The sequence below is a fragment of the Falco cherrug genome, chromosome 2 (genome assembly GCF_023634085.1).
Source record: "Falco cherrug isolate bFalChe1 chromosome 2, bFalChe1.pri, whole genome shotgun sequence".
Lineage (NCBI taxonomy): Eukaryota > Metazoa > Chordata > Aves > Falconiformes > Falconidae > Falco > Falco cherrug.
This window is the reverse complement of record NC_073698.1, coordinates 20441273-20466097: the sequence shown is the minus strand read 5'-3', so window position 1 is coordinate 20466097 and position 24825 is coordinate 20441273. Positions and strand designations below refer to the sequence as shown.

The 24825-nt window shown below is 43.3% G+C and overlaps 1 protein-coding gene and 1 long non-coding RNA gene across 9 annotated transcripts in view; one reads left to right on the top strand and one right to left on the bottom strand.

Annotated features, from left to right (window-relative positions):
- Positions 1–820: 820 nt before the first annotated feature.
- On the bottom strand, positions 821–8825 carry LOC129735323 (uncharacterized). Its single transcript, XR_008730816.1, has 3 exons — positions 8510–8825; positions 3152–3732; positions 821–1746 (listed from the first exon to the last, which is right to left on the bottom strand). It is a non-coding gene; the product is annotated as an uncharacterized LOC129735323 (long non-coding RNA).
- The window catches only part of ZDHHC20 (zinc finger DHHC-type palmitoyltransferase 20), a 48386-nt gene continuing 31433 nt past the window's right edge, over positions 7873–24825 (top strand). For 2 of the 8 annotated variants that reach the window (XR_008730813.1, XR_008730812.1), the window contains exon 1: positions 7873–8274. Coding sequence is in view for 4 of the 8 variants with exons in the window: in XM_055701487.1 (XP_055557462.1) it covers positions 8157–8274 (118 nt within the window). In the remaining 4 variants the exon portion in view is untranslated. The remainder of the gene's footprint in view (positions 8275–24825) is intronic. The other 6 variants (XR_008730814.1, XM_055701487.1, XM_055701486.1 and 3 more) reach the window with 6 other exon arrangements.

Sequence of the window (24825 nt, the reverse complement as noted above, 5' to 3'; positions counted from 1 at the left end):
ATATGCAAGCATCGTTCTAAAAGCAAAACTCCTGGAGTCAAACCAAGTTGGCGGATTTCAACAAAATATGCAACAATGGGGAGTATGTATTCTGCATATAAGAACTGAAAAAAGAGAAGTTTGATCATGATGTTACATGGCTGCATCAAAAGCAAATCTTTGACTTACTCCATCTCCTCCGGTGTGTTGTCTCCTTTCAAAGGTCAGACAGGTTGCCACTGGACGTGCCTGGAAATATGCCAGCACCTGGTCTGAACTCAGGCATCATCAGGATATCTTGGCTTGTATGTTGAACCAGGCATAAGGGTGAACAATATGTTCATTCCTGATTTCAGGCTTTCAGTGGAGAATACATAAGGGTTTTGTAATTCTAGGAATTACAAATGTTTTGTCTCTGGACTCCAAGGTGTCTCATAGCTTGTGGAATTTTGGGTGTAGATATCAGACCATGTCTGAGGAGTTTACAGGTTACACTTGAGTTATATAGTAAGCAGAGATGAGGCAATAAGATAAGCAGGGCAGGCCATGGGTTGTGGTTTCGTGGCACTTAACATCTCCAGTGCATATAGTAAAAAAGGGTCACTGCCCAATAAAGGGCTAGGATGGGAAAAAACTCAGGTATTTAGAGGAAGTATTTTAAAAATCAGGCATATTGACCATACTTTGACTTAAGCGTAGAAATAGATCGATAAATGTACATCAGAATTTAAAAATCCAGTTTTCTTCTTATGCAAGAGTTCTCATGGGAGAGTGCAAGCATGTCTCGTGCCTTCAGATTTAATCTTTCCTATAAAACAGTCACTACCGGGTCAGGTAGTCCAATGCAGAAAAAAAATCTTCAGTCCTTCTGAATAGAAAACACATGTTCAGATGGTGTTGTGGTTATTATTAGTGGGATCCAAGTCAACCAAGCAACAGCTCCTGTAATGCAGCTGGTCACAAGGAAAGTGTGGAGGTGAAAGCGGTGGATGTAGACACACACTGTTAGCCCCCAGCTGACCACAGAAACTCCTCCTGAAGAAACTAAAGGTGTCACCCAACAAGAAGTGGAAAGCCCTGTTGGGGATGGGAAACCTGAGTGGCTTGAGCATGCACAAAATTAATCGGCCGACATGTGCGTGTCTCTTCACTCTCCTGCTATTTGAAGGTTTCCTGCTGGCTTTGTTGATTAAACAATTGATAGTTGGTTCAATAATATAAAAATTAGGCAGCATATGCAGAGACAGATTTCCCATTAGGCTGATATTGGCTTAGTTAATGATGTTTTCAGTTCATTAACCGGAGTGCCCAAGCGCAGAGCTCTGCTTGCTGTCCTTGGGAGCCATGCTGCTGCTCCGGCATGCCCACATCCACATGGAAGCTGCTTAAGAGCACACCCACTGGCGTGGTTTTGGGAAGAACGCCTCATGCCCTGAAAAGCAAAAAGCCGTGGTTTTCCACTGCTGCGTACCCAATGTGAAGCTTGTCCTTTCCTCTTCTGCCCTGGCAGAGGGTATCCCGCCTTTCCACACCGACCAGGCAGTGGAAGTAACGTGGAAGGCAGCAGGCTGTGGGAGCATGGATGCTGCACCTTGAAAAACATTGGGTTTATGTTGGCCCCATTTCAGGCACACAGATTTGAAAAGCTGGGAGGAGGAATATTCTGCAGTTAATGCAGAGAAATAGCAGGGAGGGATGTCTTGTGATTTCAGGTACCAGCTAGCTGCTCTGGAACATCCTCTGGAGGACCCGGCTTTTCTCCATGAGCTGCAAAGAGCACACAGAAGATGAGCTTGTACTTTATGAATGCTGCCTTTCATCATCTGAATACAAGTACTTAACATTTGGACAATTTTTTTTGTTAAATTGATGTGCTATTTTATGTGAAGGGTGAAAATTCTTAGAGAGGAGCTGTTTAAAGCTTTTTATTAATTTGGATCTAAAGGAAGTAGATTCTAAAATCAGAACAATCCAACAAGCAGTTTCCTGGAGAAAGGAAATACTACAGGGGAGTTGTACTGCAACACTCTGTGCCTCAGATCTGCTGCTTTAGGGGAATTTGTCAGTTTAAATATTACCACCTGCAGCAACTAGTAGCTCTAAATTACCCCCAAGAAAAACAATTGGTTTTAAGACTTGTCAGTATTTATTTTTTTTCAGGCTACATTTTGGTTTTTAATTATGTGGCATCCTACTCTGTTTTAACCTACTTTGAAACTTAATATTAGGGTGAGTGAACATTGCTAAAAATGCCATGTTCATTTCACAGAATGAAATAATTCACAGAAGGTAATTACTAGTTTACTAGGGTAGCTGAGTCACAGGGCAGGCGATTATATTCACTGTTGAAAAGGAAGGATACCACAATGTGATGCTGTGCCCCTAATCTTTAGAAAAGGGAGTTTCAAAAGGAGACTAATTATAGGTCCTAAAGTTAAAAGAAACAAAGCTCTTTTAAATGCTATTAGAAGAAATGATAATTTAGGAGACATGAATATCACTGAGCAAAAGGACACTAGGAAAGCAAGGAATACATCAGTATGGCTGAAATTAAATTTTTCGAGATGCTGTTTGAGCAAAAGCATGTTGTCACGATTTAGAAATTTGACCTGACGCAAACAAAGGCAACTAATCACTCACAGTTGGTGTGTACAAGATCACATGTGCTGTACTAGAATGTGAAGAGCAAATGCTTACACAGTCTTGGTTGGGTTTATGTGTATATTGGAAAAATTAAGCCTCCTAAAACCTCATCTGTCTGATATTACCAGGAGCAAATAATAAGATTCCTAATGAGGCAAGTTATCATTTTGCATTAGTCTCCATCTAAGAGGCTGTTGGGATGCTTCTGCCTGGGGATTGCATATTCCTGGAGTTTAACATGAGCTACTCAGAGAGGAAAAAAGTATAGGAGCAAAATGGAGATGAAATTGCTGAGATTATGAGGTATAAATAGTACAGAGAAAAATTCTGAAAAACTGGAGTGTTTGCAGTGTCTTGCTCTAAGACACCTTTCCAAAAGCATAGGAAAAGTTAGTAACTGTATATTTAATGTTAAAGTTGAAAGTAATTTACAGTGCAGTAAATTTTGCCACCTGTTCCTGCCAACCTGTGTGAACTATTTATTGCAAATAGACCAACAAATATCTAGAAGACAGTGAAATACACTAACCGGTGCTGAGGCTTCCCAGGGAAATGTTTCACTTCTCATGCAGTTCTTTCCGTGGCTAAAGCAAGTGGGCAGACAGAAATGGAGGTGTGAAATGTGAAAATGAACAAGGGCAAGAGACACTTTTTTTTTTTTCTCCTTTTCTTTTCATTGTTTGACATTTATAGGATCAGATGTGAGTGAGGTGAGCAGTCATTCCCACAACATGGCATTCTTGGTTGCTGTTTGGCTTCCCAAAGTCTGCCCCAAGTGTCATCACTTGTCCCTCCCCTCAAGCAGCAGGAGTTTGCACAAGCTGCAGCGTGGCCGTTTAAAGCCAAACAGGCACTCAGTGATTTCTAGCAGAGGTTCCTTCCATCCTGCTTGGCTTCTATTCAAGGAGCTGGTTTCTTCTCGGGTCCTTGTACAGATGTCCCTGATGGCTTTGAGAAGTAGAAGGTGTTAGTTCCTGCCAGCTGTGCCAAAGGGCTCCTCATGCAGCATTAACTCCTCAGAGCAGGGGGACTATCAGAGCAGGGATGAATAGTTCCTCTCTGCCACCTCACAACCTTGATGTTTTCCTTGTTTCAATTGCACTTCAGTTCCTGTCAGTATGGAAACATTGCACAGAAATGTTACTGGGCATTAGCTGGTCAAAAAAATCACCCATCCTGTCCTAGGTTTATGCAGCTGTCACTGGCTTTCTGTCCTACCCAAGGCATCCGTCTGACCCACAACAGAAATACTGGCAATGTCACGGCTTCCAGCTTTGCCAGCATCAGACTCCTTTCAAACCGCATGTGGTGGCTGTTCCTGGCAGCTCGGTACTGACACGTGCTAAAAGGGATTGTGTCAACATGCGTGTGGCCCCTCCGATACCCCCATGGATGAAGCTGGAGTCAGCGTCAGCAAGGGAGACTGGGGTAAGGAGGGTCATGATGGATCACCTCATGTCTTCCCTGGCATGGTGAATAATTTGCTAGTTAAGCCTATTTTTATTCATGGCTGTGCTTCTTAGTCTTCATGTTAGGAATTGTGTTTATTGTGAAGGGTCACGGGATTTTGTTAGGAAAGTTGGTGGGAGCGGGGATGAGAGGTGGGTCAGTGCACAGCAACACACAGCATATGCTTGGTAAAAGCTGTTTGTAGTTTTTACTTTCCAGGTCCAACTCCCTTCCCTTTAGATTGCAGGCTTGAGTGTACCATGTTTATTCACTGAATACACTACTAAGAAACTAGCGCAGCAACAAAATGATTAAAAGCATACACAACTATAAAACTAATTATCATTCTTAAAACTTGCAGATTACACCTAATGATGTGGCATTACAATCCTATCCCCCTTGCCTCCCCACTGCTCAGTGTCGGGGTGCAAGCCTACCCCTCCTCACTCTACCCTCCCATGCCAAGTCATTTGGGCAGAGAGCTGATGGGGAGTCCCACTGGGATGTCCAAGGCAGTTCCCTCTGGTGTGTTCAGGTTTGTAGGTCAGTGTTTCTACAGTATGGAGGTATCCATGCTCCTACTATCAGAAATCCCCTTCTGTTGTTCTTACTTCTCCCCATTTTCTCTGTTTCTGGACTCACTTTTTCACTGCCCTTGTACCATCCTTCCTCCACCCAGCTCCTCCCAAATACACACTCTGCTTGTGTTACCCTCCCACACCAGCACTAGCAGTGAGGCAAGATGCATTCAACCCTTGCTATTAATACCACTGGAATTCCCATTCTGCCTCCTTCCCACTGACACATGGTGATACCCACAGAGCTCCACAGGGTTCAGTGGTGTGGACCATACATGCTGTGAAGTTGTTCACTTCCAGCAGTGTCTGCTTAGACTTAAGGTCTTACTATATGCACATGTTCCCCTTGTAAAGCAGGTTCCTACAGCCCCATACCCAAGACTTCCAGTAGACTAATGCAAGCTTTTATATCCTGCTGTCCATACCCCTCCTTCAATATGTCCCCAAGCCAACATCCCGTTGTTGAAGACTCATCCCATTCCCAAGACAAAAATTGGCACCACTCCTCTGGTGGGTGCCCTTCTGACAGAACTGTCTGCTGTACTGCCCATGAGAAAGGAATTAACTCCTTACAAAAAGCACCTAACCACTGGTTTGCTGTTTCAGTTGCCAGGGCTTGTGCTTGGTACAATACAAAGCCAGAGAATTCAGTTGAGCACTTCGGAGGAGCACCTCAGAGGCCCCCTTCCAGTATCTAAAAGGAGCCTACAGGAAAGCTGGAGGGGACATTTTACAAGGGCATGTAGTAATAGGGCAAGGGGGAATGGCTTCAAACTGAAAGAGGGCAGATTCAGACTAGATATTGGGAAGAAATTCTTCACTGTGAGGGTGGTGAGGCCCTGGCACAGGTTGCCCAGAGCAGCTGTGGCTGCCCCATCCCTGGCAGTGCTCAAGGCCAGGCTGGATGGGGCTGTGAGCAGCCTGGTCTGGTGGGAGGTGTCCCTGCCCGTGGCAGGGGGGTGGGACTAGGTGATCTGGAAGGTCCCTTCCAACCCAGACCATTCTGTGATTCTATAATTTTCTGTTAGATTGGCAGTCTCTTTTACCACATGCCACTTTTGGCTGTCCCAGCTAGTTATCACTGCATCAGATAACCATCCCAAGTTTATTACTGAATTACTTTGTATGAGATTCAAAATTCACCCCTCCACCCCCATCTTCCTGCATTTAGCTGAGAGCATTTCAATCTGAAATTAATTTAGGATTGCTAAATGTCAGATGTGCCCATGCCTTCTGTATTGTTTCCATGATGTTTGCCAGGCAGCCAGCATGCCAGGCAAGTTTTGCCAGCCAGGCAGTACAGAAGAGGCACAATCTGAGCGTGTTCCAGAATAACTCATTTCTGACATTCCCTACTTCATTCCATTTATTACAGGATTAATACCAGACTTTGTTTGGATATACTCAGCGTCCCAAACTAACCTGTAGCATATATAGGCTATATAACTGTGTACCTCTAGTACTTGGTTGCAAAGGTACCATGCAGACTCCATGCAGCTTCTGCACCTGCCCCATATTGTGCTCCACTACAAAAAAACCACCCTAATTTCTTTGCTCCATTTTTGCTCATTCCATACCCCTTTAAAAGCAGTTACTTCTAAAAAACTATTAACAAATACTGAATACTTGGACACCAAGTACTGAAATTTGTTCACATTGTCTTGAGGCCAAATGTTAAAACTCCCTTGAGATCTTGAGGGAAAGCACATGCCAGAAGCTGTTGCATGTTTTCACACCTTTAACAGAATGAAGATTAGAGGAGCTGGAATACTTCAACAGCAGCCCAAAATTTTCCTAGTTCACTTTAAATCCAAACCGCTCTACCCTTGTTAGTACTTATCTAGAGCGACTAGTGCCCATAACCAAGATGCCGTTCATGTAAACCAGTCACTCCTCCATTGCCTTCCAGTTCTTTGTTAGGAAGGGGCCAGACCAAGCTGTTCCACCACCTCTCTCCCTCTCCTGTAATCCTTTTCTTTAACAGCCTTGCATCACTATGCACAATTTTGCAACCCCCTTCCTTACCGTCCTGCTCCTGCTCCCACGTTCTAGCATGCCCATACACTATGAGCTGATCCCAAATTGACGTTCTTTCTGTGGTCTCTGGGCACATCTCCCAGCTCCTCAGTTACTCTGTAGGCATCAAGATGAGAGGCCACTGCTTCATTCCTCTGCTCTCACACCCAGGTGAACACACATGCAAACGTACATTCCCCACGCATACGGGCTGCTGCCACATGAACATTTGTCCGGGGTATCTCTGTTAGCTGTTAGAGGCTCACAGCCTTCTGAATTCCTGACCACTCGTCTTAGCATTTTTTCCAACATCTCATCAGCCGGCAAGGCCGTAATAGTTGCCCCCCTGCCTTCTGCCAAGGCAACCCCACCGCCGTCACCTCCGTCTCAGCCTTTCCGTACTTGGAGGCGGCCCCGAAGCCCGGGTGCTGCCCCGCACCCCCCCCCCCCCCCCCCCCCGCCAGCCACCCCCGCCTCTGGTTTGGCCCAGCCTGGACGTTCGGGGTGCCCCGCTCCCGGTGCTGCACTCTCGGGCTGTTACAGCGTTACCCCCCGCACTACGGGCTGTATCCTCCCAGCCGTTCCCGGTGCCGCGGAGCTGCCACCGCCGGAGCGCCCGGCACCGCGGGGCAGCCCCGGCTCAGCCCCGGCGGCACCGCCGGCCCCTCCCGCCGCCGCCAGGTGGCACCGGAGCGCCGCGGGAGCCGCTGGGGCCCGGCACTAGCACCCCGTGATTTCGAAGAGAAACGGGGATCTTGTCATGCCGCGGGTAGTTCCAGCCCCGGGATCCTACCGATAGTAACGCAATAGTAAGGCTGAAAGCGTCAAACGCAGCCAAGGGCAGCGCGCGTTGAGGAGGATCGGCCCCGCTGAGCGGCGCGCGCGGCGGTGTCTGTCAGCAAGGTCGCGGCGCTGCCCGCGGTTGTCAGGCATTAACTGAAGTTCAGAGAACGACACAGCAAGTTATTTATAAATAAATATTCCTCGCAGCATCCAACCAGCTGCTCGAGCCCCGTAAGCGCATGGCCTTGGCGAGCAGAGGGGTAGGAGCCCGGCAGGGCCGCCTGGACGCGCCCGACAGCGTCCGTCCCGCCCGGCTAGGGCCGCGCAAGGGCGACGCTGAGACCCGAGACCCGTTTTCACGGCTGGAGGAGGGTCCCCGCCCAGAAGCGGCCCCGCCAGTGCAAACCCCACGGCCGCCCGCCCTGCGAGAGAGCCGCGGGCTCGCTCACTGCCCGCCCGGCGCAGCGCCAGGGGCGGCCGGCGGCCGGAGGAGGCGCAGGAGGGCGGCGGGACGCTGAGGCGTTTCGGCGCCCGCGGGAAGGAGGCGGTGGCGGACGCCGGGGCCGCCCCTCTCCCGCCCACTGCGGCCCGCCCAGGGCTCTGCCCGCCCGGCCGCCCGGGGCCGGCTCCGCAGCGGCGGCCGTAGCTGCAACCGCCGCCCGTTGCAGCGTCGGCGCTGATGCCTCCTGCGGTGGCCCGGCAGGGAAGATGGCGCCGTCCCACGTCCTCAAGTGTTGCCAGAAGGTGTTGGCCTGGGTGCCCGTGGCCTTCATCGCCCTGGTCGTGGCCTGGTCCTACTACGCCTACGTGGTGGAGCTGTGTGTGTGTGAGTGGACGGGGAGGGTCGCGGACGCCGGGAGCTGTCAGCCGGGCGGGGAGGATCCTTCGCCACCCACCTCCTCTGGGGCCGCCGTCTCCCCTGCGCCCTGGCGGGATCTCCTTTCCCTTCGCCTGCCTCTGGCTTTTCTTCGGGCGAACGAGAGGAGATCCAACCCCCACCTCCCCACCCCCCACCCCCGCCTTTCCCCAACGGCCGGCGCTCCCTCCGGGGCTGGGTTTACCTGTTGTCCCCTCCGCCCCAGGCGCCCTCCCGGGGTCGCGGGCGGGGACGGTGGCAGCCCAACCTCAGGAGCCTCATGGCGGCGGGGTCCCGGCCCGAGGTCGCCCGTGGAGAAGCGAGGGACAGGGACGGGGCAGAGGACGCCCACTGGGGGGTCCGGGTCTCTTCGTTTGGGATCGGGCCCCTCAGGGAAGCGGTGAGGGGCAGGGAGCCGTGAGGGCTAGAGACCCCACAAGGGCTCAGCCCCTCGTGTCTCCTGGCAGAAGTTTCCCCTCTCTATTTTTCTGTTGGTAGTTCGACATCCCGATGTATTAAATAACTCCTTGACCACCTTATGGGTGTATTTATCTTACCGCACCCCCGTTAAGAAGCCCAGTGTCGTCGTTGAAGCATAATGAAGCTGAAAACATCCCGCTTAAGTGGGCAGGGGAAGGATTAGGGCTTATGGGGTTTTGTCAGATCTTGTCAAGCTTTCTGTGGGCTCGGCGTTATATAAATCTGACTTGCTGGCCTTGTCAGTCAGGGTGGTACTGACCCTTTTCTGTCTTCAGGAGGAAACTTCAGGAGGATGTTGGCTTTCTCTGGGCAGGGTAAACGGAGCGGCACGGTGATGCGCAGTATTTGTCAGACTTGGTAAAACTTGGAAACAGTGTAGGAGACCAAAGGAACACATTTCTGAGTGTTTAGCATGTTTAAGTAAGGAAGCTGAAATGAAAAGGAAAAAAACCCAAAAGTACAAAGTACTATTTCAAGCTGCATGTACATCTACCTAGTATCTGGAGGTCCTTGTACTTCTTGCTATTTGTGTAAAATGTATGCTTTGATATCCCTAGCTAGAAATAAAAGGCTTGCACATACTTTATGTCTGGGCAACCTTGTAAAGACATCCTTACATTAGAAAGAGTCACTTTTTTTCTGCAGGACTTTAGTTTTTGGATAACTTTGCTGAATGCCTATGGTATTTCACAGCCTTTTGTGTTAGCTTTACATATGTGGAGTGGAATGTAAACCACAGGTGAAAAGTTGTTTGGACTTAAACCTGTAGAAATATAGTTGTAAAATTATGTTGACAAGAGAGTTGCAAATATGTCAGTGTGTCCAAACTTGCCAGATTACTATGGTTTTGTTGTCTGTCTGTGTGAATAAATAGTACTTGTTTTCTGGGAAGATCATGCTTAAAACTGTTAACACTTGGAACCAAATTTTAGACAATATTTAATACCGGAGGTCTGAGGCATGGGTAGTTGTTACAGTAGTCCAGAGAGGAACCATGTGAGGTTATAGACTCACATTTCACAGGTGTAACATGAAGGTTTTTCCATACCCATTACAGTCTGACCAGTGTGACAAAAGGCAGAATAGGGCTGTGCGTTTCTTCTCTTAGTCTCTGAGGTTTTGTTGGTTGCTTAAGAGGCTTGCCCAGGGCAACACAGGCAGTCTCTGGCTGTATTGGGAACAGAACCTTGACCTCCAAAGTTCCAGCTCTGTGTCTTGATCACAGAGTGGGTCAGGGCTAGGTGCTGGTGAATAATTTCTCCTTCACAGGTGTAGAGAAGCTGTGAAGAGCCCTTCTGAGTTCATTAGGGTTTCATTTGTGTGAAAATTATGGAAGGGATTGGCTCCTGTTTGTGTGAGAACTTTCACATCTACAAATCTGGTTTCTAGACGTTTGGTACTATTTGCTCCAAATCAGCTTTATTCTTAATGTCTGCACATACAGACTATTAAGAAATCATGGTCGTTTAATAAGAAAACTACTTACTGATTTTTCTTGCTGTCATTGGATTTTACAGTTGTTACCTATCTAAATCATACTTGGTGACCAAGTCTTTTATGTTTCTGTGAATTTTTTCAGTTGTGGGTTTTGGTGGGTTTTTTTGTTGGTTTGTGTTGGGGTTTCTTTTGGGGGGTGTTGGGCTTTTTTTTTGGTTTAAACCTGTTGAATTTTGTTTACACTTTTGATAAAAGGTCGTGTCATCAAGGGAGAGAAAAGAGATTTTGTGTTTGGGGGTTTTTTTGGAGGTTTGTGGAGGTGTTTTTTTTCCCTTTGTGTGCTTTTCTTTTAATCTGCAGTTGTGTTCAAACCAGCATAGAGAGCATTTATAGTGAAATACAGGATTTTCTGTTTCTCTTGGCAGGTATGTTTACTTTACCCTAGTGCTCCTTGTGTTTTATTTTGGTTTGAGAACCACCGCACTATGTACTATGAAGAAGAGCTAGGATGTGCCTTTAGCGCACAGATAATGAATGAGGTGATGCTGGTCTCTGCAGATGTTCACATACGGCAGGTGCAGAAACAGGGTTTATGGCTTGCTGCACTTCTGTGGCTTTGGCAAAGAGCTCAATGTGCAGCTGATGAGTGCCTGGGTAAAGGAAAGACTGATGGAGGAAGGGAAGCTTTAGAAAAGAGGAGAGACAGTAGAAAATTCTGAGTAAACACTGAGACTAAGAGGAAATGAAGCCCGACAGATACTAGGGTTTTTTCAAAAGTTATTCTTAAAGATTAGTTAACTGTGAAGATGTGAAATCAATAAGGAAACAGGAAGAGAGAAAGCCTTCATTTCCCCAACTGTTTGTTCCTGTGTTGGCTTTTTTTCTCCTTGTAGTCCCTGCTCATGTATTAAAGGTTAAACATATATATATATATTCAGTGTAGTATCATAAAATATTCCTAATAATCAAAGTCAAAGGTGGTAGAGTAAAGTTGGGGCTGCTTCTTTCATCACATCACCCTTTTTCTTTCGGTTTTGTTTCTCTGTACTGCTTGCCCCACCCTCCTCTGCTGAGGTACTCATATATTGCTCATTGTCTTATTTCTGGTGTCTAATGGGCTCAGTCTTACTCTGTAATTCACTGCTAGTATGTATTTACTTGGTTTTGTCTCTTATATAACCCTAAATTATATTACTTACATACTGGCTATGAACACTGAGGAGGACTGGTGTGAATAAGATGAAAGGAGATTCGTGAGCTTGTCTATTGTCTTCCTCCCATGGAAACTGCCAGCATCATTATATCTCTCTGAAACATTGCTGTTGTATGCTGTTGAACACGGGCTTATTTAGACCACTATTGCTGTGTAGTTGTGATCCGTCAGGTAAATTAGCTATTAAACTAATTGGAAAGGTGAAAACAGCCATTTCTTACCAAACGTGTAGAAGTTGAGGGAATGTCAGCAGAGTGGGGAAAAAAATCTGTGAACACATGTAACTGAAGGAACTGCAAAAGACTCCAGGCAGCATCTCATTCAGATTTTTTTAAATGTTTTGAAGTAGAAAAACTTGAATGAATGCTTTCTTTCTATATTATGTCGTCTTTTCACACATAATTTACCCAGAGCTCAGTTCTCAGTAAAGCACACCTAGAAATACATAAAGGGTGATGTGCAATAGCTTTTCATTATTTTTAAATCATTTATTGTGTTTTCTTGTTATCAAAACGTGTTTTGCTTTTAACATTGCTTTTGTAAACAATGGCTGTATTATGCTGTTAGTGAATTGGACTGGTTGTGTCTGCTTACTGCACCCCTCTGCTTACTGCATCCCTCAGAAGCTCAGAAAGAGTAGAGCTCTTCTCTTGTGGTTTGTTTTTACTTATGGCTGACTTGTACCTTATTACCCATGCCAAATGTTTTTGTAAGTGATGGGCTGTAATACAGACAGGCTAAAGGACGGTCAGAAGACAATGTTTTGACATATGTAGTAGGAGTTCGTGGGTGAAGCCAGCCTGTTTTCTACAGGCAACCCTTTTGCTAGAACACTAGCAGAATTTGGTAGTGCAGTCTGCACTGAGAAAAAGAGAAAGAAGTTGACTTTGGCTGAGTTGTCTGCAGATCGTAACTAAGGTGTATTGGCTGGTTTTGTTAAAAAAAAAATTAAAACCTTGTTCAGGTTAGGGTTTTACTTCTTTAAGCAAGTACTGTATGTTCTGAAAAGCACAGTCCTGGCTCTTCTCCTGGGCCAAGAGTTTTAAGGAGAATGGCTTGTTTTATGAATTTGCAAGTCTTGTAAACGAATGAGTGTTTTCATGCCTCAAACTCTGCAAAGTATGGAAAAATGTGATTTTGAAAGCTACCAGAGTCACTTGTTATGTGTTCTTTTCATAGCATCTGCTTGCAGAAAGGTTAGCTTTTTTTACTACAGTGTAATGTCTAATATGTCTAAAATCCTGGCAAACAAAGCACTTTGTAATTTAGAACACTTTGTTAATGGTACATATTTAACTCCTTACTGTTCCAGGAGACTACAGTAGCTCTTGTCAGTAGGGAGATAGCTCTGATTTCCCCAAAGCACAGTCCGTATAAGAAGCACATGGTGATCTGTTGTAATGCTTCCATTTGAAGAGTCTGTTGCATAAACAGAGAGAAGGTAATTCCATCTGCCTCCTCCAGAAGAAATCTCTACTGAAAATGCTAATGCAGTAGCTATCAAGCAATGGCAAGGTGATATTAACAGCAGTGTGTCAGTGACTTCTGATTTCAAACTACTGAAAAAGCTGAAGTATCAGCACTGAAGTACATTTGCATGCTTAGCATGCAAAAAGCATTCCCATAGGAAGAGCATTACCTTTCAAGAAAAGGAACAGCAAATTAAACAGGTTAGATCATTAGTAACAGTTAACTATGTTTATGCGCCTCTCATTTCAAAGTCAAGAAACTGAACCACTTTGGATGCACTTTTGTGTTGTAGTGTCTCAGCTCAAGTGGGCATATTATAATCTTAAACGAGAACCTTTTCTGTTACGATAAATAAGTAGAATTCCTGTTGAGGCTCAGACTGGATACAAATGTATTGGAAAACTAGATGCCCATCTTGAGTAGAAAGATTATCTGTCGTCTTACATGGTGCTTTGCACTGTACTGGTCATACTAGTTTATAAGGACAGGTGGGCATGTTGCCCTTTATATGGCTTGAAATCTGCTCTCTTGGCAGTTCTCTAATGAAAAAAATGTTCCAAGAGTAACAGAACTAGTCAGCCTGGTTTCTTGAGGAGTTGCCTTGTGTCTGCTCTTCCTTCTCTTGTGCCAGCAGAAGGACTCCATCCCTCTTCTCGCTCCCAGCTCCCTATCTGCAGTGCCTGCCCCAGCCCTCCATTGTCAGCTATTCCCCTGTATCTGTTAAACCATTCCTGACAGCTCGGCAGTAGCTGGCATCTCTCCTTGATCCCTAGTTACCATTTGATCAAAAAGAGGTGTGGTGCAATGGCCAGTTTGGTGTTACTTAGCTTGCCAGGGGGCCAAGCAGAAAATGAGTCCATGAGCATGGAGCAGCTATTTCCTAACAGAGTGTGGCCTTGTCCCTTCTACCTGTCCAGCAGCTTTGGTGAAACTTACTGGCATATGCTTAGTGTGGGACCTTCACCAAGCTTCCAAACTTGGCTGAAACTGGTCCATGGGCAGGATGGCTTTGGAGTAGGGGAGGGAAGGGGCTTAGTGAAAGCAGGGAGCTGAGTAAATCTCTGAGCCAAAGCAGGAACTCTGCCTGTGGTGTTACTCTTTTTTTTTTTTTTTTTTTTTCTTTTGGCTTGGTTTTTTTTGGGTTTTTTGTAGCTGTGATCACTCATTGCTGCAGTCGTCCTTTAGATGTGGAGTATAAAGCTTTTGGGTTTGGTTTGAAAAGGCTTGGATAGTGTGAGCATTTAAGATTATGAAAAATAACTTCTCTCAAATTTTTCTATTCCATTTTTTCTCTAGTAACAACAGTAGGAGCTTTCTGTATGCCTGTAGAGTTAGAACAGTGAACTAAAAAGTCAGTTTCAATTTTAATCAGGGGGTTTTATGTTACTTCATCACTTACTAGTCTCCCAGTTTTCCTACCAGATGCTATGGATAAAAGGACCAGAATTTCAAGTGTATATTTTCAGTAGATATTACTTTGAGGTCGTGGACCCTCTGCAGACTGCAAACTTCAGGTTCTACTGATTCTTGAAATCTAAATAATAAAAACTTTGTTCTTTAGCAGCTCATATTTTTCATGAGTTAATGTAGATATGCTTTCCATAATAAAAGAGTTTATGGTATTACAAAGATGGGTATCTGAGCTGAGTTCTGGTACACCTGTGGCAGGTGAAACACTTGGATGGCACTGTACCTGCTTTTACTTTTGGAACTTGAGTCTGCCTATGATGGAAAATGGAGCAGGAGAAATGGTAGCTGGCTGTCTAAAATTGTGCCTGTAAATGCTAAGGGTTCATGGCATTCATTTTTCACCCGTTCAAGATATCAGTGTTTATCCAACTCTTTTTGTCCAACAGTTTCCTTCAACTGGTAGGAGTTAATGCTGGTTTAACATGTACTTTCCTTACAAGTGTTATAAACTATAAGCTCCTGAGTTTCCTGAAACAGCTTTTATGGAGTTTTCAACTCTCTCATTAACTCTTCTCCACCCGGTGCATATTATTCCTGTAACAGGACAAGAGTATCCTTTTTTTTTTCTCTCATTAGTATGTATGAAATTTAATAGAAACGTTTGAGAAATAACTACAGGCCACTTTTCTGTGTGAGCTGAATCTCCACCAAGGTGAATCAGGTATAAAAAGGATAATGAAACCTTAACAAATACATTTGTTCATTTAGCCACTTCCCCAGTATTACCTCCTCCTGCTGTCACTGAATTGTTTTCTGAGGGATGTGTTTAACTCCTGCTGTCCTAGGTCAAGGGAAAAAAGCACACTTCCCCTCCTCTTCTTCTCCCTCCCCCCCAATCCTCAGTGGAGTGCCTCCTCTGTAACCTTTGAGTGTCTTATCTGTGCTAAATATCAAGTTCCTCCTCTGCAGCACTTCAGGCCTCTGCTTTTCCTTTTTTTTTTTTTTTTTTTTTTTAAAGACCAAATGGCTCATCTGTTTCTTATTCATGTTTCTTTTTGAGTATCAAAATTGTTTTAGGAGGGTGTCAAGAGAACTGGATCACAAGATCATGCTTTGCCTTTGCAGCTTCTGTAGCTGTCTCTCTCATGCCATATATGGTGCAGCATTGTCATAAATATGAAGCACAGAACCATTTTAATCATGTGATTTACAGACAGATCAAGCAAGGGGGTTCTGCAGGGTTGTGGTTTTTTGGTGGTAGTTCAGTTGTGCATCCTGACGTCTGTTTATCTCCAGAGCAGGGAATTCTTATGCATATCTTGTGAAGCACTAAGTAGGGCTAAGATAGAAGATAGCAGTTCTCTCTCTCTCTCTCTCCCCTTCTCCCTCTCCCCTTCTCCCCTCCCCCTCCCCCTTCACACACACACAGAGACACCCGCACACACACCTTTGGGGCAAAAAAAAATTTAAGAGATTGAAGGACTAATTCATCTGGAATTAGGCAAGCTGCTGCTGCAGAGACAACGAAACAAAATTTAGATTAAATTTAAGTAACTCTGAGAGGAACAGACATCATTTGTTTGAAGAGACCTAAATAGACAGTTATTTTATAAACTGGTTTGCAGTTGTATGTGGTAAACTTAAAACTTTATGTTAAGTGCCATGGCTACTGCCTTGTCATAGTGTGAATGCAGAGAACCTGATATTGTTCCATTCTTGACGAGTAGTCATTGCTTTTTGGTTTGTCTAGTTTGGATTAAAAAAACAGAAGTGAAGTGGATTTCCACAATGCTGGGATTGATGCTACCTGAAGACTTTCACGTCTGTGGGTTTGTGACATGTAGATTTATCCAAATATTGCAAAGGAGCCCAAAACAGAGAAAATTTGATTTCTGTTCTGTTCTGAAAAATCCTATGGAACATGCAGGTGTTTTTTTGCAGTATCTGGAAAAAGATTAATGTTGCGCATAGGATTTTTGTGGGGATGTTTCCTGTGTGTATATTTTTATCTGCTTAATCTACTGCTCCCTAAGTTTCATGTGTTTTTTTTAAATAATTGCGTATTTAAAAAATAATGATTTCAGGCTGGTAATTGCATACAGAGATATTACTTGCTGTGTTGCAGGTAGATACCTGCTGAGAGAAAGCTAAAGCAGCAACTGGTGCAGAGTGTAGACTTGAACTTTTTTAAATAATTCATAATTTATACAAATTATGAATTTAGGCAAAGGGAAGCTTAAAGACCATTGAGCACTAGGTTTAGTAATTTTCTCTCTTTTGTGTGGCTTTTTTCTATTGACATTCTCAAACTTGTAAATATCCTGTTTCTCTCTACTGCCCACACTGACTGTGAGGTTTTACTGTTATTTATTTATTGGAAGCAAAATTTACAGAATGAGAGCTATATGGATGATGGGCTATGCTCTTACATATGCTTGCCTCTCTGTTTACTCTGTAGTACTTTCTAAGTTTTAATAAGGATTTTCTGGAGTATCCAAGAATCCCTTTGCAGTGGCTCATACAGTCTTTGTGCTGTCATTTTTTCACATTCTTAAGTGGTCTGGTAGTTAAATGAGACCTGGTGCAACAAAAACATGCCCTTCTGATCTTGTCCTCCAGCCAAAACTTTCTGTCCTGTTTCCCCTTATGTTTTTTCCCCTCTGCAGCACCTGGATTTTTTGTTACATTCCTGAGGACTTGCTGGTTATTTTTTCCTTTTGCAAAAAAACTAGAAGTAGCTTTAGCTACAGGCATGGCTTGTCCCAAGACTTTTCAGTCCAAGTAAGATTTAATGAATGACATTTTGTTTTGCAAGAAGAACAAACAGAAAAGCCTCCAGCATCAAAAGATGGCAGCAATTTTTATCACCCAACTTGATGAGCCATACATATATGGACAGATTCTCTAAATCAGCACGAGAAGTCTTTGAACCTTTATTTATTCCATAAATAGGTTAATGAAATATTTTATTATTATTGTTTAATATTTACAAGTTTGGTATGGTGAAGACATGAATTGCCCATTATTAAACTTTCCCACAACTAATAGGCATGGTTTTAAATGACAAGTTTTTCAAACAAAACTTCCTTAAAGAGCTCTGTTCAATAGCGCAGCTTACTAATGTCTCAATGGGAGTTCATGTAAATCACATTACTCGCTGCTACATTGTTGTGTTGCTGGCAGAAAATTAGCTCTTCTCATCATAGGTAGTTCCGTATTTCATCTCAGGTGGCAAATAGCAATCAAACCTGACCAACGTTACAAAACAAATTGAACCTGAAACTTCATTTGAGGAATCCAGTGACCTAACACGTGAGGGGAGGTTGGCTTGCTGGGCAGTTTGATTTCTCCCATTTGCTGATGAATGTGGCAGCAGTAAAATCCTTCTGGCAAAACAGAGTGCCTAATAACTTTGTAATGAGATTTACTAGATGATTATTATCCATGGAGTTTTGCAAGGAGGTTTTATCCTAATATTTGAGGAAACCACTTGTTGCAAGCAGGGCCAGTAAGTAAGTAAGGAGACAGCTGATTTTGGAGGAGTCTGAAGCCCATGCAAAGAAGGGGGCCTGATTAACAAAGTGGATCCCTACTGTCTGCTGACAGTTCTTGCCACTGGGCAATGGTTCATGTTTGCAGGTCACAGCAGCTGTGTCATTTGTCGCCCATGAACTAACACCTCTGCTCTCCTGCAATCATACCTCACAGATGTATGGAATAGCTAAGTAAAGACTGTTGCTCTATTTTAATCTGTCTAGAGTAGAAATAACTGGATTTACTAGTAGCGTCCTGAACCATAAGACACTCAGCTTTGAGTGACCTTAATGTTCAAGACAGGTATTGACTGGCAGTCACAACCGTGAATTAGAGTGTTCTTTTTTAGGAAATAAATGGTAACTCCCTTATTACCTGAAAAATTCTGTTATGAGGACGAATTGTATGTTGTTTTTTGGTTGGGTGGGGTTTTTTGTTTATTTTGGTTTTTTACTTTAAATATATTGATGGTTTATATATATGTAGTATTACCTGCAGAACACGTAATCTTGTGCAGGGTGTATAAGACCACTCCATACAACATATGATACTGGCACTCTTGTAAACACCAGCTGATTATGCTGTTTATCTCTCCTATTTCTTGAAAGTGTCCTAGTAGTGTCAACTACAGAACCACTGGAGCTACTCCTAACACAAAAAGCCCTTTCATGTATCCAGATACTTGAGTGTAGTGTTACTATGAGCTTGATCTGGACAGCCTGAGCTTAAATACCCCTCCTTCAAATTTAAATGTAATTAATTAGTGGTGTGGACATAAGCTAGCTCCACTCAGATGCTTCCGAGTTTCCATGCCTTTCTGCTGATTCTGTTTTTTTCCTGTACCCCAGTGTGCCAGATGGAGCACAGCTCACTGACTCGTGCAAGTAAGAGCTCTCTTTGTCTTTCAAAAAGAAACCAGGCTTTCTTTTGGCTGTGTCAGATAGCTTAAAGGCAATATTGGAAACAATTTATGTGCAGCACTTCCAAATTGCTGAGCGATAAAGCTGTTATTGTTGTGATAAAGTAGAATTTTGGGGAAAGACCTGAATGAAAAAATCCAATAATTCAAGTAAGCAGCTGAGGGGAGCCTGTAGAAGTAATGCTAAGGTTTAAAATCCATCAAAATGCAAATAGAATGAGTAGATTTTGTGGTTGTTAGTGTGGACACAAGTGTGGGACTGTGAGGTTAAGACCTAGCAACCTTCTGCACGCTAACCAAGTGTAACTCTTGGTTTTGAAATAATTTAAAACACATAGGCACCCTCAGTGAGAAGACCGTTAGGAGACCTTTGGTGTAATTTTCAAGAATATTTTGTAAATGCAGAGGTAAGGAGCCATCTGTAGGATTTTGTGGGTTCCAGAAGTCAGCTGCCTTCATAGCTGTGTTTTTGAACTGTGGCAGTGGTAGCACAGAATTTACTGTTCCCAGAATATATAGCAGAAATCTCTTCAGTTGTCATAGCTTAATTCATTCCTAAATGTTACACAGTACCCAAAGAGTATCTTGCATTGATTATGCTAATTTCTGCTGTCGTCCTGTTTGTAATTATTCATGTACCCTGCACTGAGGCTGAAAAGACTTTGGCTAAATAAAAAGCTCTTTTATTATTGTGATAAGAGAATGTTTTCTGGGCAGCAAGCCTCTGGCTGCTCTAAATTACTTGTTACATGAAAGAGTTGTGTTGATATTGTTTTAAACATACAAAAATCGTAATGATAGCTAGTAACAAGTAACAAAAAAAGATCTGCAGTGTAACTTGAAACACTAATTAATTTTACCTGTGATAATGCTGCTTTGAATCCTGTAGCAATGGGCATGGCAATCATGAACATAGAAAATCTGTGGCCATAAACAACAGAGCATCTGTCTTGCAGCAAGGTATCTCTTCCTTGGCTGCATTTTCTTCCTCCTTTCTCCTCCCACCCTAGATTTCTCCCTCTCCACACACACCCTGCAGTGCTTTTGAAGGCACCCTTTTGTGATCACTTGAAGTCACAAAGTAGCTCACTCGAGTGATGTTGCTGCACACAGCATGTGTGAAGTTTGGGCTGTGTTATGTGCTCATGGAAATAGCGGCACTGCTTTGAGGCATCAGTAGCCCTGGCACGGTTTCTTTTCCTTCTCATGACTGTGCATAACCCAAGACAGCAAGAGGCCTTTCACTGCCATTCACCCTTCATCACTGCAATTCCCTGCTCTTTGTGGTCTCTCAAACTTGCCTTCATCGCTAGCTCACCCCCGACCTGAAGTGTCTGGGAAGGCAAGTGCTTGCTTTTGCTATGTAGGGGAGTGAGTAGATGGCTAAGAGGTGTAGCTTTGTAACACCTCTGCAGCAAGAGTTGTCCACCATGGGTCATGCCTCTGAGACAAGCATTGTGTTAGACCTGGGCAATGGTGCACACATGCTGCAGACCAGCCCCAGACAGTGCTACCACTGGGGCACACAGTGTGGCAATGCATGCTTCTTCATGCCAGTGCAGCATGAAGGCCTGGGGAACCACCAAATAAAACATTGCTTTCTGAATTATCTAGCAGTGCATTGCGGGGGGAAACCTGTATCATGTTCCTGGAGATTTGGAGTGAAAAAACCACAATCAATCAGTCTAGTGTGATATGAAGATAAAACAATTCTAGGTTCATATGGCTCAAATCTATGCAGAGGACATTCATTCCAGCTAGTGGCAAGTCATGTGTGCAATTTCTGGGCCCCCATAGCCTTTCAGCAGGGACCTGGCAGCATCTTCCTGCGTTGGCTTTTGCCTATATGATGCTGTCACGTCAGTTGTCTTGAGTCATTTGTCTAAAAACAACTCCCTGCTGCTTAGGGAGGAAAGCACCTAGTGGGTGCCTGCCAGTCAGGAAATAAGAAATAGCTCATTGTGGAAAGGTCACAGAATTACAGCTTTTAGAGATCACTGGAGAGGTGAATAAGGTCTTCATGCTCCAGTACTACCCTCTAACAGAAGTCAAATGAGTATTTGCTCAAGGAAATTGACTTGTTGTCTGTCCCACTTCTGTCGGTAAGGAATGTTTCTGCCATCTTCTTGTGAGTGATTAAGGTCTGCATTTGCAAATGGGAATTATGTTACCATAAATCTAAGTTATGCTTTCAATTAAATGCCATTCTCTGAAAAAAATTAAAAACTTAGGATAATGTCAGTGGTGCCTGCCTTTGCAGATCGGGTAGTGCCCATGGGAAGTTTCTGTTGAGTTTCAGTGCTGATAACTTCTGGAAATGTATACATGTATATGTGTGTATATATATATTACCCCTTTTCCTTAAAAATGAGAAAAGTTGAGGCTGTACATCTGGTGAAGGGATGCAATTGCACATTTATCACTCTTTCTTCCCACCCATAAGGAATGTCAGCCAAAATGTGAAAGTTAATCTTGAGATTTGTGGAAAGGCTCTAATACCCCAAGTATGACTCCTGCCTAGGAGCCATCGTGGGAGGGAACATAAACATAGCACATCAGTAACAAGATCAGTTCTTTTCCTTTTCTATACTTCTACATTAGTTGCAGTTGAATTTCTTGTTCTACAAGGACCATATCTGGCTTTGATTGGAATATTCCTTTTAGGGGAGTAGGGAGATGTTGTGTGTGGGTTTTGTAGAGCGGTTGGATTTTCTTCCAAGGTTGAAGGCAAATGCGTCATCTTTAGCATGCCTCTGGCAAGGTCTTGGCAGATCATTGCACCTCTGCTTCAGAATAGAGAGATTTGGGTTTTTTTCCTATTATGCAGTGATTTGGAAGGTGCTTGAACACTTCATAGCAATCTTGAAAATAAGCCTGAAACTGAAAGCAAACCAGCTCCCTAAACATACTTGTTCTTCCAAGACATTCTGGGAGGTTTTCTTGAAGCAGCTTAAAAAGTTCTCCAAAGCTTTCTGATAATTTCACCTTGGTCAGTTTTCACTCCAAGAGGAATGCTTCCAACAAATGACATTTCCCCCCCAGCCTCATTTGTTACACAGATAATGATGTCCCTGTGTCTGCAGGATTGTTTCCTGTGATAAGCTATAGGCTTCCGCCTCTTTCATTCTTGTGACATAGGTGAGATGAAAGATAACAGACCACAATGTGACAAAGAGTATCTAGAAAGAGGAGTAACAAACAACTGGGGTCGTGAAGAAGGAGAAAGTGTCTTTGCCAGGGGGGATAATAGATGTCTAAATCAAAACTATGACAACTTTTTCCTCTGTTACAAAGTTGAATCTGGAATTTCTGCTTGTCCTCTAAATGGACCAAGTTAAAAAGTATATTTGAATCCAGCCTAACAAAAGGCTGTATCATGTATTTTGAAGATAGTGTTCTATAGAAACTGAAACCACATACTTGGTGTGCTTCATACTGCAGTGACCCCAAAGAGTTAGGAGGTTTATCGTGTAAGCTTCTCAGTGGTGCAGGACCAGCTACTGGAGTGTATTGGACCTGTATGTCCCTGGACAAGCTGCAGCAGCATGAAGTTCAGTGTGGGCTCTTCACAGGCAGGCTTTGCTGAGCTCCTTCCCTAGTGGAGCTGATTTTGGAAATCCTGAGGTGGCTAAGAGTAAAGCTCTGCACTGCGGTCAGATAGGGCTTGTTCACTTTGACTTGCTTGGTGCTGTAATGCCGAGATGTTGAATGCTTTGAAATTATGAGGCCAAAGTGGAATCTCAGCGTGTGTGTGAGCATGCGAATGCTGCTGCTGAGCCCTTTGCAATGAAGGGAACTGCAGCTTTCACTGTCTAGTCATTTTTTTATCCTTCCCTAGCAATATTTTGCTAGAACTTCGTAAGTCTTCTCAAGAAACCAGAAACTTAATATTAAGAAGCTGATCTTAAGAATCTTTTTGCTCTTAATTTTCCTTTGGTAGCTGAGCAATAGACTGACATGGGGATATATTTTAAAATCCTCCAAAGAACAGCTGTTTTACAATGCTCACGTTTCTGGAATATGAACATGTTTGTCTTGACCACAGTGCTGAAGGCACTACCTTGTGCTGATACATATAATCTAGTGTATAGTGCTGTTGCATTGAGAGCTCATCGTATAAATCATAGGCACTGCTTATTTGTTTGGAAAATACCAATTAGTGAAAAGGCAGCACTGCTTTTTTTTTCCCCCCATACCACACCCCAAACAAGAAACAGTGTTTGAGAAATGTTTGAAGTGGAAATAGAACTGATTTAGCAGAAGCTGATGGCAGTGTCTGAGTAGTTAGAAGCAGTAGAAGAGAAAAGCAATCGTGAGCCAAGCTTGTAACTCAAACTACAGGCCAGGGATGGTGGGCCACAATGGTAATGTCTTGTTCTGTAGGGTTTTTTCCTGAACCAGAGTTCAAAAGCTAGAATTGATTTTTTGATGGTACAAAGCTGCTTGTTACATTGCCAGACTAGCAAATACTAATATTAGCTTATTTGGAAGGCTTTACTTTGTAGTATAAAGATCCAGTAAAACTGTTGATTTGCTGTTTGCTGAGTGAATTTGGACAAGTAGTAGGTCTGCTATTCATTTAACCTGTCTGACAATGGGAATAACAACAGTGCAATGGATAGAAACAGTTAACTTGCATGAACGTCTGAGGCAGAAGAGAACTGGCCATCTTTTATCTTTATTTAATTTGAGGATGATAAGACAGGATGAAAATCACAAGTCTTTCAGTGTTGGCTTTTACCTCAAACTGCAAGAGTTTGCCAAACTAAAATTGTTCTGCACAGTCCAATAACTGCATTCTGACCTAAGAGACCTAGATATGAAAGAGAAAATTATCTTCCTGGTGCTAGAAGTGTTAATTAATTTTTATTAAGTTTATTTAGGGATCTTTTCAATGAAGTCTCACAGGTGATAAAATCTTTAGTTTGTGGGGGGTTTTTTTTCTCATCTAAAGACTGTTCATTATTTTGAGTCTTCAAGCATCAAATTTGGCTCACAATTTTGTTTTGTGCTGAGAGCAGAAATGAAGCTACAGATTATGGATTGATTTAACCAGAATAGTTACAAAAAAAATCCTGTAGTTTTATAGATAACATTGTTCTCCCTCCATTAGAGGATAATTAAGAACTTTTTTATACTTTTTGTCTCAGGAAATATGTGTTTATCCAGCTGTGTGCAAAGGTGTTTACTTAAGATACATGAGGAGCCAAAGACAAAGCTTAATCTAAAGTACTTTTTTAGTATTTTTTCCCAAAGTTGAGCAAACAACTCTACTCAGCAAGCTTGTTTTAATTTTCAGCTTTTTAATGATTTTGTCGTCTTGTGTTGTTGAAAACGTTTTAACTGGAGAAATAACACATTAGTAAAAGTTTCAAGCAAAAACACGCACAGGATTTGCTTTAAAAAATAGTGCCGCTTCTGTAGCATGCAGTGGAGTAGTACTGAGACTGTGTCATGGCACAGCTGAACCTGTTCTTATATTTACATGCATACTTTTCAGGTAATCATGTGCTTCAGGTCTGTTTTTATGTGTGGATTGTGTCCCTGTCTCAGACAGAAACATGGGAGGAGGATGTGGAAGTATGCATAACTAATGTGAAATTAAGCTGTTCTTTAGGATTGACCTCCTTTACTTTGAAGTGAACCTTGTTCTATTCTAAATGGTGATTTCTTCCTCCTTTAGATGGAAGGAACTGGAACCTTTTCCATGAACTTTGTAGAGGCTTCCATACTGGGACACACACACAAAACCACCCAAACCAGCAACCAAAACCACATATCTGAAACAAGAAGGGGTCATCTATATGTTACCACCTCATTATGTTTCTTATTGACTATAAAAAGGAGTAGGGTTGTGTAATACAGTTGCAGACCTTTTTACTATAGGTATCTGCAGTTAAGTGAGACACATGCACCTCTGTGACCAAAGTTAACCCTTCAGAAGGAAGTCTGCAGTGCATTCTGAAGCCCTGCAGAATTAAGACTAGTGTGGATCAGGAAAAAGCTCTTTTGAACTGGTATATGGACTAGTAACTAGAAATGTCAGAGCTGAGAGAGC